The 13,495-nt window shown below is 31.1% G+C and overlaps 2 protein-coding genes and 1 pseudogene across 2 annotated transcripts; 2 read left to right on the top strand and 1 right to left on the bottom strand.

Annotated features, from left to right (window-relative positions):
* Window positions 1-1,609: 1,609 nt before the first annotated feature.
* On the top strand, window positions 1,610-3,529 carry LOC132940644 (uncharacterized; annotated as a pseudogene).
* A 149-nt stretch (window positions 3,530-3,678) lies between these two features.
* Window positions 3,679-6,031, bottom strand: LOC132941639 (eEF1A lysine and N-terminal methyltransferase-like). The gene has a single exon (XM_061009780.1). The coding sequence runs from the start codon at window positions 5,867-5,869 to the stop codon at window positions 3,881-3,883; it is 1,989 nt and encodes a 662-aa protein (XP_060865763.1). The 5' UTR covers window positions 5,870-6,031; the 3' UTR covers window positions 3,679-3,880.
* Window positions 6,032-9,213: 3,182 nt separating this feature from the next.
* On the top strand, window positions 9,214-13,129 carry LOC132941405 (POC1 centriolar protein homolog B-like). The gene is made up of 7 exons (XM_061009444.1): window positions 9,214-9,514; window positions 9,582-9,759; window positions 9,830-9,938; window positions 9,999-10,293; window positions 10,365-10,561; window positions 10,632-10,754; window positions 10,824-13,129. Exons 1-7 carry the CDS (start codon window positions 9,457-9,459, stop codon window positions 10,851-10,853), a joined length of 990 nt encoding a protein of 329 aa, XP_060865427.1. The 5' UTR covers window positions 9,214-9,456; the 3' UTR covers window positions 10,854-13,129.
* The last annotated feature ends 366 nt before the right edge of the window (window positions 13,130-13,495 follow it).

Raw genomic sequence — 13,495 nt, 5'->3', positions numbered from 1 at the left:
TATCCACAACCCACTATCCACAGACTAGAGATAACGATTCGCACTAGTTTACATTAGAAGAACGACGTCGTTCATCGTTCAATACGTTCACTACTACGAACTATTTAAACGAACGATTTGATATTCGAACGATATTCTTTTTCGTTCAGTAATCAGTGATCACTACTATAGAACGATCTAGTACCAGTGAACTATATTACTTTTACGTATAGTTCAGTGTTCAGTCGCTCAGTTTGATCGTTCAGTGAACTAGTTCAGTTTGGTGAACGATGAACGAACGAACTAGTCCAGTAGTCCCATCACTCCGGGCATAGACCTTACACTGAATATCCGTAGGGCTTCGGGCAGTTGGGTCCCCCGAGAAAACATTCAAATTTATCCAGATTAATCTCATACCACACAGTGTTTACAATACTTGCCAGCAGAAAATGGTCAAAAACATAATATAAAAAACTGCAAGATCGTATAATGTCACGGTTTCTGTTTCAAATGTCTATAAATAGTTCAAAATAGCCATAATATTTCGAACATTTTACTATTTATGAAAATTACTAATATAAATATTTGACGAAAATGACAAGCATTATCTTATTACCTATTAAATTTTTAGCTAAATGTTTGAATTTAATGCATCTTTTCTGGTAGTAAATTAAATCTAGTTGGTAGATACTAAGTTTGCATTTAGGGCCCCGGGCCCACAACGGATATCGAACTAAAGTAGTACTATCTTTTCTGTCTACCATTGGTAGTGAATAATATAGGCGTGTACAGGGGGGGGGGGACATAGGGGTCAGATCCCCCCACCCCATTGGCTTTTTATTACCTTCATAAAAAGTTTTGAGGGGGTGGGGGGTTTTCCAATTTTCCCCTCCTATTTAGCTATGTATTTTTTTTTTTTGGTGTCCCACCCTTTCAGAAATCATTTCCACGCCACTGTGTACGACTTCAAGTGGTGACGCGTCATCCCTAGGATCGGAGCCATAGGCGTGTGTAGACCTATTTCGCATGCCGTGCACAAGCTAAATAATTATTATATGGAATATGTCTACTTTAGCAGGCTGCTATTTTTTTTTTTTTTTAAATTGTTTTCCACAAATACCTACTTGTGATGGCGAGCTAAATTCATAAATCTCCGTAAAAAATTACAGAAACTTATCAAAAGTGATTGCAAATTAAAGCCGTCGATATTACGTATGTGTTAACTATAAATTAGGTAGGTCCCTCATCAGGTTATTGGTTATATGCTTATGTTATCTTAGTTCTATAGTCACACACTCGCATAACGTTCCCAGCTTTACTATTTCCAATCCGGGGGGTTTGGGGGCCGAGTGACAGCTGCAGGACCTCGAATTTTGCGATTGAAGCCGGTAGGCATAGGAAGCTACTATATGTCTATATATAGGTACTGCTTATTATTGTTATACGTACTCATAATAGTATAATCGTATTTATTAAAAATCAAAAAATATGTGCAAGACTCAAAATGTTTATATCCGTGCATCATTGGTGGAAATGGGGGGGGGGGGGGCTCCCAAAAGTCCGTCGAGCACCTCTTTCCGACGGTAGGCACTGCGCTGTAGTTGCTGCCGCAGGTTTGTGAGACGGGTATGCGGCTGGCCGGTGTTCTTCTTTTTCGCTCGCCGGTTGGATTCGGTCCGACGACCATAGCTTTAAATATTATAACGATTTCGTTTCGTCCCGATGGAGCAAGTCAACAAGTGCTCGCGTGTCGTTGTCATCCCGCGACCGCGTCTCAGTTTGCTGCAAATCGTGTCCGACGCTTTCGAAATTAATTTTTTTAAATGTAAAGTATTATAGTCAAAAATTTAAGCCACCGACCCATTATAAGTCTACAAAACAACAGTATATAATACATCCACCGCATGTAGAACGTACATTACCCAATCGAAGTGGAATTGTTCCTAGAAATGCAGTTGGGCAAAAAGTCCAATCAACAAAGTATTGTGACAATTCGAAATTTATTTTTAGTGTGTTGACTTTAATATGTTTGTATCATCAAATAGGAACAAATTTTTCAATTATTCAGCATACTTGGATACAAGAATCAAATCTGTCGGACCATTAGTACGCATAATTGGTGCGACCAAAACTCTAAAACCAGATCCAGTTTGGTGTAGATTATGGTATGTAAATAGTTCCAAGACTGTTTCAGCATTTGTGAAAGCAATCCGGGAAAACTAGAATCTAAAGTACAGTGCAGTATTTGTGTTGTGCAAATTACCATCAGACGGAAACCATCCGTTAAGCGTATCTATTGTGTCTCATATTAAAGATCCAATTACAAATGAAATTCTGATTCAAATTCCAAAACCAACTAGTCAACTCAAGACTGATATAGAAATTTGTGTTAAGCTATTTCATTATTATTATGATAGAGTAATTATTTCATCATTTAATTGTTATAATATATTTTATTTTTAATTTAAGGCAATACAACTTATGGAATTTGCAGAATTATTTACTTGGGATTGGACATTTTACATTTTATAAAAACACTATTGGGCCAAATGTTGAATGTGTTTTGGACCGTTACATAAAAGACAATTTGGTTTCTGTTTTACCTTGACAGTTGGATATGGTATCCAAGCAAGAATTCAGAACTGATGGAATGTTTGCTGTGCTTAATGATTGCTTGTATAGAAATATATACAAGTCAAAATATGTGGCATTTTTAGACATAGATGAAATTTTTGTTCCTAGACAAAATGATACATTAATCAAATTAATTAAGTATGTTTTATGTTAAGATTTTCTGATGCATACAAATATGTAAAATTAATTTTATTACTTGTTTATTTTTAGTTAGTTAAACATTTATCAAACTCCAGCTGCTTATTCATTTTGTAATGCAATCTTCTACATGCAATAGGCTGATGATGACTCTTTACCATTAAATCAGAATCCATTTTATTCAAATCTTGTAGTTTAACATTAAACACAGCTTAAGACTAAATTGCATCCACATAATCAACGTTCAAAATATATTTGTGATCTGCCATGAATAGTAGAAATTGGAAATCATTTTATCTGGGAGTTTTCAAATCCTAATGATGGGACATTTTATTTTACACCAGAACGTGCAATACTCCATCATTATAGGGTTTGTGAGTAAGGAGGAAATTATTGTGTAACTGCAGACTCTACAGTGGACCGCACCGTGTACAGGTACAGAAAAAAAATCGGTCGACAGAATTACAAATACTCTTTGCAACTTGGATACAAATTGTCTAATAGAAGCTTAAGCAAACACTAATGAAACAATATACTTCTCAAATTAATTTTTCTTAATAACATTTCATTTTCATAAAGTGTGCTTCCAATAATTTGTTTACTATAATTGTTTTAAACAGAGTGAATCAAACCTTTAAAATATGTATAATGCATATTAATGTTGTGTGAAATAAGTGTAATTTATGGGTCAAGAGTAAATTAATTCTATATAGAAAATATTTTAAATAGAAAAAAATCATTATACTCTTATACCTTACTTGTACAAAAATATAAATGAATTAAAATGTTTGTATTTAAAAAATATTTTTAAAACTCAACAGTTAATATAATAATATGTCCAATTATCCACAAAATATGAGGCTGGTATAGCAAATAATATAATAATTTCAGAATAAAGATAATATTGTTAAGAACAAATGTGATATCTAAGGAATAATTTGTTTATCAAATTTATATTTCTAAATAATTATTGTTCTTATGTTATCAAAAAAAATAATAATAACCTTCAAATATGTAACAATCAAATATATTATAAACTTAATGTATCTAAATTAAATTATTCATATAAACTTAAATAGCACCAGTAATTAAGTATGAAAAAATAAAGCATTTTTAAAATGCTTCAGCATTAAATATCTTCAATATTTTCCTTCAAAGCAGAAATATCAATGACATCACAAGCAATGAGTGGATTACTTTTGGTGCATTGGTTCATGTATGCAGCAGTTTGTTCCAAAAGGTGTACATCAAATGCTTTATCGCCATTTCCTACTATCAGCACTTTACAAATATCTTCAGCAATTTTTAATAATGTTAGTTGTTTGAAATTAGTCTTCAAAACATTTAAAATTTCAGCTTTAACATCAGATGCACGACAGACAAAGTTCAATATAAATAAACCATCTTTTCCGATTAAACTTTTTATGTTATTCAGTATATCTTGTCTCAAAAAAGCTTTTGGTGGTCCACTTAAACCCAATGTAATATCTTTAGCATCAACATCGTATACTACTGCATCATATTTATCATTATTTTTGACAGCATTGCATATATACTCGAGACCGTCGCAAACATTTACTTCTAATCTGCTGTCCTCTAACATTCCAAAAGCTTCTTTGGCTATTTTGTATACGACTTGATCTATTTCTACAGCTACAATATTTACATTTTTATAAGCATTTAACAATAAATTAGTAAGTACACCTCCACCCAAACCAATTAAAAGGATTTTAAATTCTCTATTTAATCGATTTGCTAAAATGCCCACACCGAGGCCCAAATATGGTATGTAATCGCTGAGGAAATGAGAATAATCCATTTTGATCTCTCCATTTTCAGTCAGTAGTTTTGTTTCGGATTGAATGATATGAGGCATGCTAAGGAATACTAAACGTCTATAAATTTCATCTTTTTGCCCAATTACTTCCTCTACTACAAAATTTCCAGAGTGTTCACTTTTGCTTTCCATAATGATTTTTCTATCTCCAAGTTGTTCTAATGATAAAAATAATATGGTTTCACCACGTCTTATGACACCTTGTGGTGCTATTTTCAACATAAGTCTTGATAGTTCTCCCTGTACTTGTTTTAAATTCTTATAAATCTGTCCTCGATGCATACTGATAATAGCTAAACGATCTACATTACAATTCTGTCGCAGTATATCTTGCCCTTCTATGCTGCTAAATAACCACTCATGTTCTCGACCATGAGGAACAATAAATGCAGCAAAAGTCATTTTATTTGGATTTTTTTGAGTAGGAGATTCAACAATCATAATTGTGTATCGAGGTTTTTTTGTTTGGGAACAATAAATATCAAATCGATAATTATTTGACATGTCTTCCATTTGACATTTAGTGAGATCAAAACACATTGAAACAGATTTTTGAGTATTCATAACTATTTCTAATAGATAATTTATGGAATCTAATTTTTCATTTGTAAGTCCATCTGGATTCCACTCAAGAACTGGATTAGCTCCGGGTATTTTATTTACTTTAGTGCAGACAACCATAAATACAGGTTGGCCATTGAAATCTGGTGAGTCTTCAACTTCTGTACATTGGCAAACACGAATTATCCAACCATTTTCACTGAAATAGGAAAATATAAACTGTGCAATATGACACTGAAGAAGGGACACACAAATATATCGCCCTCCAAATTTCAATATTCTTTTGATCTCGTTAAACATTTTCATTGCACGTGTAAGGGATTCCACTTCACCATCCGGCATCAAAGCATCCAGTGTTCCTTTGTCAATAACGACACTAAACTTTTCATCGGCATATTTGGTATTCAATATATCCTTAATTTCATAAACTAGACCTGGGTATTTGTTTTTATGTTTTTTATTCATATTGGCAATTACAACTTCACTATTATCCACACAAGTCATGTTGATGAATCCATCAGAGTACAAGTTTAAACCAAGATCAGAATTTCCACATCCCGACATTAATATATCATCTTTAGCACGAATGTACCTGGTGAGCAAACGTTTTAAATTTTCATAATTACCATACCATTCGAAAGTAGCTTTACGTTTTGTAAAAAAAGAGTCCCAAAACTCCGTTGTACTGAAGTCGCTGTTTTTCTCGGGCACCAAATTCATTATAGTTGTGTTGTCGTGTTACGGATAAAATGAAGACACTAAACATTGAATGGTTAATAAAAAACTATTTATCATTTACTCTAATACTCTGGGAATAATACCTTCAACAGTTTATTTATCGGTAGATCATTGACGTGTGGTGTGATCATTGATCAGTAAACGTAAGCATTATAACTTATAAACATCCGCGGGCGGGTTGCTACCAGCTTTACCAATTACCACTTTTCCCATAGTTGGAACATTACATTTATTACCAAAAACCATTTTATCCAGTAGCGTTATTACCAGTTTTACCATTGTACTCAATTGCCAAAAGAACGTTTTTCCATAACTCAATATTTTCTATGTTTTCTTATTTCCAAAAACCATAATTTCCAAAGTCATCGACCACTTTTTCCAACAACAACTTTCCATTATTCAAATTTTCATAATAACTAGATTTCAATCTAATAATAATTTTCATAGCCATCGTGGCTGCAGTCAGACTATCCCAGTTGTTTTATTTTTATAAATTGTATTGTTTCCTTCGTTTTCGACTATAATAAATATTATATCGGTAACGATTCCGATTCGGCATTGAAAAAAACACATTACAAATAACAAATATAGCTTAAGGCCCTAACATGATATTTCTAGTGGGCATGGGCCGCCCCTGGACTAGCCACTGGAACCGTACAAATTAAGTTTATGCGAGAGGTCAACCATATAAATTATAATAGTCTATAGTTGAAACAAATTCTAATTTAAATGTCAGAACATTTTCTTACTCCTATGCCTCTATATGGAACAATCGACAAAATATGTACATTTTAGTTATTAATCACGGATTAGAATGTATATACCATTGTATTGCCAATTATTCTGTGCCCTGTGGTAGTGGTACTGGCGCAGTGGCGTATTGCTAACGAATTTACAAATTGGTCGGTGAGCCACGGGGTAGTGGAATTTTGTTGTTTTTTTTCTGTTACCACCTGTTACTCATTTGGTCGCTCCACAGAAGACCATCAAAAGTGTATAGTGTCAAGCGCTACCTAGCGGTAATAATAGACGAAAGAATGGTAAATAACTGTGTTGCATTATAATTTTATAGACGATTATAGTATTAGATTTGAGACAAAATATTCGTTAACGGACCATTCCTTAATAGTCCGTGATATTATTAAAAAAAAAAATGTTATACTTATACCTAATTCAATTTACGAATTTACTTTGAAACAACTATTTTGAGAAACAAATTAAATGAGACCCTATCGAATAACGTATTTTATGTTTTAATAGCCAATTCAGTGCTCGAATTGGAAAAATTAAGTACAGGAGCTCAATCCAACGATTTAAAACTGCGTTCCAAGCGCGCAATTACTCAACAAAGACCCATGGGGGCCATGCCCTCCACGCTCCTACCTTACATACATTTTGAATGTCACTTTTCGGCAACACATTTTGAATTCCAAATAGGTATAATATATTTTGGTAGCAATATCTACATCTTACATTGTTACAGTAGAATGTAACAAGTAAGTGCTATTGGTTAATCGGGCGTGTTTGTTGATTTGTATTATTATTTTTTGTCAATATATATATATAAATGAATGTTTGTGGGTATAGATTGGACTTCTGGGAAGGAGTTGGGCTAAATTAAAAAGAGTTAAATTTGGTTTCTTTTTTTATTCATCGGATTTCAGTACGGTTAGGTTAGGTTAGGATTTTGTATTAATTGATTATGTTAATCCATGGTAGGTGGAATTAAGTAAAAACGACAAACTTGGTATAACTTTGATACTTTAGAGTTAAATCATACACTTATGTAAAACAGCACGGGGTCTGCGATCTACCTGCGGTAGATCGCCTACCAGATAATATTATACTGCTGCGGATCAGAATTTTTATTCTGGGAAACAGAAAAGTTAAGATAAATTTTGAACATCATACACCAAATATTAAATAACGAATTGAACAAAGTTTGAGTCATATAGAGTTGGTACATTTGACGAGCAACGAAGTGCGCGGGATCAGCTGATAAATTATAATATACAACCACATACAACTTTTATGTTAACGGTCTAATATTTTCGGTTCATCTTTATCCCTTGATAAAAAAAAATTAACAATTGTACCGTTTTTAATTTTTATATTTTCTTGGCTTAGTACAATATTTTAAATAACATGAAAACTATAATGCCAGTGTGCATATATAAAAACTGTTTCAGCGGTAGTAAATAAAAGGGAATCAATATCGATTCAACTACTACGTTACGTCGTTTTCCCAAGGATGATACTTTAACACAAATATGGCAGCAAAGTTCAAATAATTAATAATTAATTTTGATTCTGGTAGTACTGACTCCATATTAATTAACTTTATATGAACTTGATGTATTATTATTTATTTTGTCATGGTATAATCACAGAACATTATGGAAGCGACACTCGATCAGCTATAGTCGGGTTTGTGTATCCCTACGGTACGAAGTATTGGACTCAAAAAATTGTACCGTATCCGTAATCTTGTAAAATGTCGGTAACGTGTATCCCTATTTGTTACGATATTATAAAAGACGGAAACAATCCATTGACCACGATAGACGACAAACGTTTTAATTTATTCAAAGTTTTTTAAATATGGTATTTTATAATAATACTATAATATTGTTATTTGACATTTTTCAAATAATTTATAATATTGATATGAAATATTTAATTGATAACGTACACCTGGCCCCGCGGAGACCGTCTTCAAGGCCAGTGGTCACGGTCACCCGGTTTGGCCATAACACATAGTCTCTAAGCCCTGGTATAATAAATGCCTAATTGAAAAATATGTATCAGCATTTGTTAGATTTAATGTTATTGCGTTTGAGTGTACCATCTAAATCAGCCCCATGTGAAAGGACTTTTTCGAAAACAGCCTACATCATATAAATATTTTGTGAAAATTTAAAGTACCTGCGACTATTCGGTTTTGAGTCGTGACTAAAAACAAAAACGATTTTGCAAACACTGGTTTTGCGTTACAATTCTTGATTTTTCTTAATTTTCAATGAGCCTTAAAAATATATTAGAAGTCTAGCCTAGTGCCCTAGTGGCATAAATATATTGAATCGTCGGAACAATTAACAAATATTCACCAGTAAAAAATATGTACATTTTGGAAATTGAAAAAATTGGCTTTGGAACAACTACCTAATAGCATATTGTTCTGTGCTAATACTTAATAGGTAGTAACACAGAACAAAAGTACCTATTTTTTTTGTAAAATAGAAAGTGATCAGTTTAGAATTTCTGATGTCAAAGAGCGCTATCTATTTAACGCCGACTTCCCGATTCGATATTAATTTCTTATCACTTTTTCTTGACTGTTAAAAAAATAATAAATAATTTCAAATATTATTTTGAATTTCAAATTGAATATAATATACTTTAGATTTTCATCTTTTAGTTTTAGTTTCTACTTCTATCAATATCAATGAACAGTGTGTTTAAATACTTAATTTTGTATTTTTTTTCCTGTTTGAATTGTGTAACAACATAACGTGTTTAATAAGTTGCCTGCATATAATGTATACCTAGATGTTTAATAAATAATAATTATGACTACTGATATTGAATGCTTGAAATGGAATACAACAAGTTTCAAACCATCCAACGGTAATTTATTAAATTGGAAGTCATATTGTATAATAATAAGTATTAACTTAGTCTTTTTTTTTTTTAGTTTTGGACCATACAGAATACACTTTAGCGCTGAAACCGTCACATTGGTTAAATCTGAAGACAAAGGGCCACTCAATGAAACTGTCATATTTAGGACTAACACAAAGATTAGCATCTTTAGACAATCTGAATAATTTATATGTTTATGATTGGTCCAAAGCTGATTTAAAAACTATAAAGTAATATATATATAAAAAATAATTGTATTTCGTTGAAGTAGGCTTGTAATCTTCCATTTACTTACTACAGGACAAAATATGAACATAATAGTAAACTTACAAGTTTGACGAGCAATTCTTTAGGAAATAAAATAGTTACATGTTCAGATAATGGAAAAATTCAAATATGGAACCATAAGGTAGGTATTATTTGTTTAAATTTACACAGCATGATTTTTTTTTAATAAAGTAATTTTTAGTTGTCAAGCTGGAAGATTTTAGCTGAATTCAGAGGTCATTATCAGTGTGTACGGAATGTTCAGTATTCCGTTGACAATAATTATTTAATATCTTGTTCAAATGATAAAACATTTAAAATATGGGATTGTCAATCTAATAAGTTTTTAGCTAGTAATATGTTTCATCGTAATTGGGTGAACATAGCAAAGTTTTTCAAAGAAGACAAACTCGTTGTTTCCTGTTCAAGAGATTCGTATGTACAAGTTTTTGATTGTTGTTCTGGAAAATGTGTTGCAAAATTCAATTTGAGTCCAGGTAAACAAAAAGTAAATAACTACTGACCAAAAATTTTAATTTTAATATTTTTTTACGTGTACATTTATTAGATTTTGCAGAATCACTTTCACTAAAAGAAGAGTTCTCAATAGCGGTGGGTACAAACCAAGGGTCTGTACAAATTTTTGATTTGAGAGCTTTAAAAGTTTTACAAAAATACAATGAACACACAAGTCAAGTAAATTGTGTTCAATTTCAACATAAGACTCCGTGTTTGGTATCCGTTTCAAAAGATAAAAAATTAAATGTAATTAATTCTATTTCTGAAAAACACAAAACAAATAATAACTAGTTGTTTTTTTTATTCTTTATTTTAGGTTTACGATACTAATGAAGGGAGATTTTTGTATTCAATTGATCACTTCAATGAAATAAGATCAATGAATATTTCCTTGGACGATAAATTACTTGCAACAACATCGTTTCATTTTGAAAATGAGGTAATAAACAATAGTTTGCCTTTCAATAGTAAGCCAAAAACAATAACTATATTATATTTTATTTTTCAGATTACTTTATGGACAACTGAGACTCTGTAATTTTAAAGGTTTAATACATTTCACGTTTTAATATTTATATGGTATTTTGTTAATTTTTTGTGTACATATATATTTTATTTATTTATTAAAATATTAGATACTTAAAAAAATTGTGTCTTATTTTATATTAAATATAGTATAACAAGTATACAATTAGATAAACAAAATGAAACTGGGTAAAAAATAAGAAATCATTTTGTACCATATAGCAAACTTTGAAACTAGTTTTTCATTTTAATTTCAAATTTCCCTCCATACGCTTGTCGGTGACTTTGCCGATGATAAAGCTATCTTAGCCTCTAGTTCTGATCCTCATCTAGCCTCTAGCTATATTCAGGACCACCTTCACCTTCTCCAAGCCTGGTACAAGGAATGGGGAGTTAAAATGAATGAATCTAAATCGATCCATTGTACTTTTACGCTTCGGCAAGGAGTGTGCCCGACCCTCCTCCTTAACAACCAACCCCTCCCCACTGCCCAATGTGTACGCTACCTTGGAGTCAACATCAACCGTCGACTTACCTGGTCAACTGACATTAAAAATAAAACTCGAACGCTGAACGATCGTTTTCGTCTTCTTCGGCCATTCTTAACTTCTAAAAATATCAAACTACCTACTAAATTACTGCTGTATAAACTACTACTCAGGCCCATCTGGTCCTAAGGTTTGCAACTATGGGGCTCAGCCAAAGTATCAAATACAAACCGTATACAAAGGTTTCAATCCAAAGTCCTTCGCGTCATCTCCAAAGCTCCCTTCTATGTTTCAAATGATACCCTTCATTCTGACTTCAATTTACCCACCGTCACTGAACTAGCCAAGCTCCACTATAAACGATTCAATAACAAGTTAACACATCATTCGAATCCCCTTATTGTCCAACTATCATCTGCAACTATTCCAGGAAATCCCCACAAAAGATTAAAAAGGCAATGGTGTCGTGACCTACTTTTATAATTTAAAAAAAAAAAAATGTATCTACAACTTATATGATCTTTGTTACTTAACTATTATGTATTCACGCACTATCACTATTATTAATATTATGCTAGGACTAATACCTTAAATTTAAATTAATATTCATGTTGAAGTACCTCCGATGGGAGGTCTCTTCCCTCAGTCTCTTCTGTCTGTTTTTTTGTTATTATCACTTAAGCTTATTGTTCTAATTGTAACAGATAGCGTAATAAAGAATTTTGTTAAAAAAAAATTTCAAATTTAAGATATTTTTTGTACATATATATAAAACAATTATAACTTAAAATATCTATTTTACCTTATTTATTAATATTGTGTAATGTTTATTTAAAAGTTAATTTTATTTATTTTTTTTTTGTTTATTTTATTTTATACTGTTTATTTTATTTTACACTATACAACTTATATCATTATTATTATTACTGTTATACTATGCGCTTGACACGAATAAAAAAAAAAATAAATAACTTAAAATTATCTAGTTGCTTCAAGATTATAATTTTTAAACCAGTGATCTGTATTTTTTATTTTGTTAACAAAACTGTTTGAACATGAATAACAACTATTTTTGAAGAATAAAAGTGTGCTGAATTATTAAAATTACTAAGCAAATCTTAATTAAAATTGTTTTCATCAAATGCATTCATCTTTCATAAATTAAATTTGATGTTTTAGTATTATAAATTAATTACTATTTACTTATAATTATATTTCCATTGCAATGATAGACGTAAACCTACACAGTACCTATCTATACACACCCATATTGGTTATTTTTACCACATATATTTCGCTTATAAATCTCAGACAAGAATACCTATCGTACTTAGTAGCTAATATTTTTCGAAAGAAATCCTAATACTCAATAGTTTATAGCACTTTTTATAGGTAGTTAATATTTACCTAAAATATAGTCTATTTAGTATTTACCCTTCACCTGTCTTCAATTTAAGTTCTAAAATGTTAGAACATTTATTTATATCCAGTATCCACTTCAATAACTGCCACGGTTTTCATAAATTTCATATAAATTCTAAATTATTAATATAAATATTTTTTTCTCATCTCCTGTCACATAGGTTCCATAAAAAAAGAAGTCTATAACAGAACTGAGTAACAATTTATCAAAACTTGTGTCCCACACCAAGATTTTTTTTAAATTATTGCTAGGAGTCAACAGGATTTAAATATTTACTTGGTATTGCTGTAATACACTTTTTCAATTCATATTTATTGTTAATGGTAGTCTTAATCTTAGTTCATGGAATATGGTGATATTAAGTTCAAAATTATTTATTAGGTTATGTCTGGAGATTTCCCAGACATTCTTAAATTTGTCAAAATGTTTTGTATTGTACAGGCTGGGGCGATTTATCATACCTAATAAATTTAAAGTTATAAGTTATTTCTCAGCTTAAAAAAATAATTAAATAATTTTATTAATTTGATAATTTTTTCACTTTACTAATGTCTTTAATATCATAGCTGTCTATAATTGAAACGCTCCATAACTTATCCTACACAATTTCCTTTTCGATCATTAAACTTGAGTAATTTTATTTATATTTATGGAGCTACTACAATAGTAAACAGAATAACAAATCTGTTAAAAACCTGTTGATATAAATTTAATGTTTTAGCTTCAAAAATAATTTATATTTCC

This window comes from Metopolophium dirhodum, chromosome 3, assembly GCF_019925205.1.
Source record: "Metopolophium dirhodum isolate CAU chromosome 3, ASM1992520v1, whole genome shotgun sequence".
Classification (NCBI taxonomy): Eukaryota; Metazoa; Arthropoda; class Insecta; order Hemiptera; family Aphididae; genus Metopolophium; species Metopolophium dirhodum.
This window is presented reverse-complemented; position numbering and strand designations above follow the sequence as displayed.

Coding starts and splice junctions, on each gene's coding strand:
- LOC132941405 (XM_061009444.1), top strand. CDS start 9,457: ATGACTACTGATATTGAATGCTTGAAATGGAATACAACAAGTTTCAAA. Junction 9,515..9,581: donor AAGTTTCAAACCATCCAACG/GTAATTTATTAA, acceptor TTTTTTTTTTAG/TTTTGGACCATACAGAATAC. Junction 10,755..10,823: donor CGTTTCATTTTGAAAATGAG/GTAATAAACAAT, acceptor TTTATTTTTCAG/ATTACTTTATGGACAACTGA.
- LOC132941639 (XM_061009780.1), bottom strand. CDS start 5,869: ATGAATTTGGTGCCCGAGAAAAACAGCGACTTCAGTACAACGGAGTTT.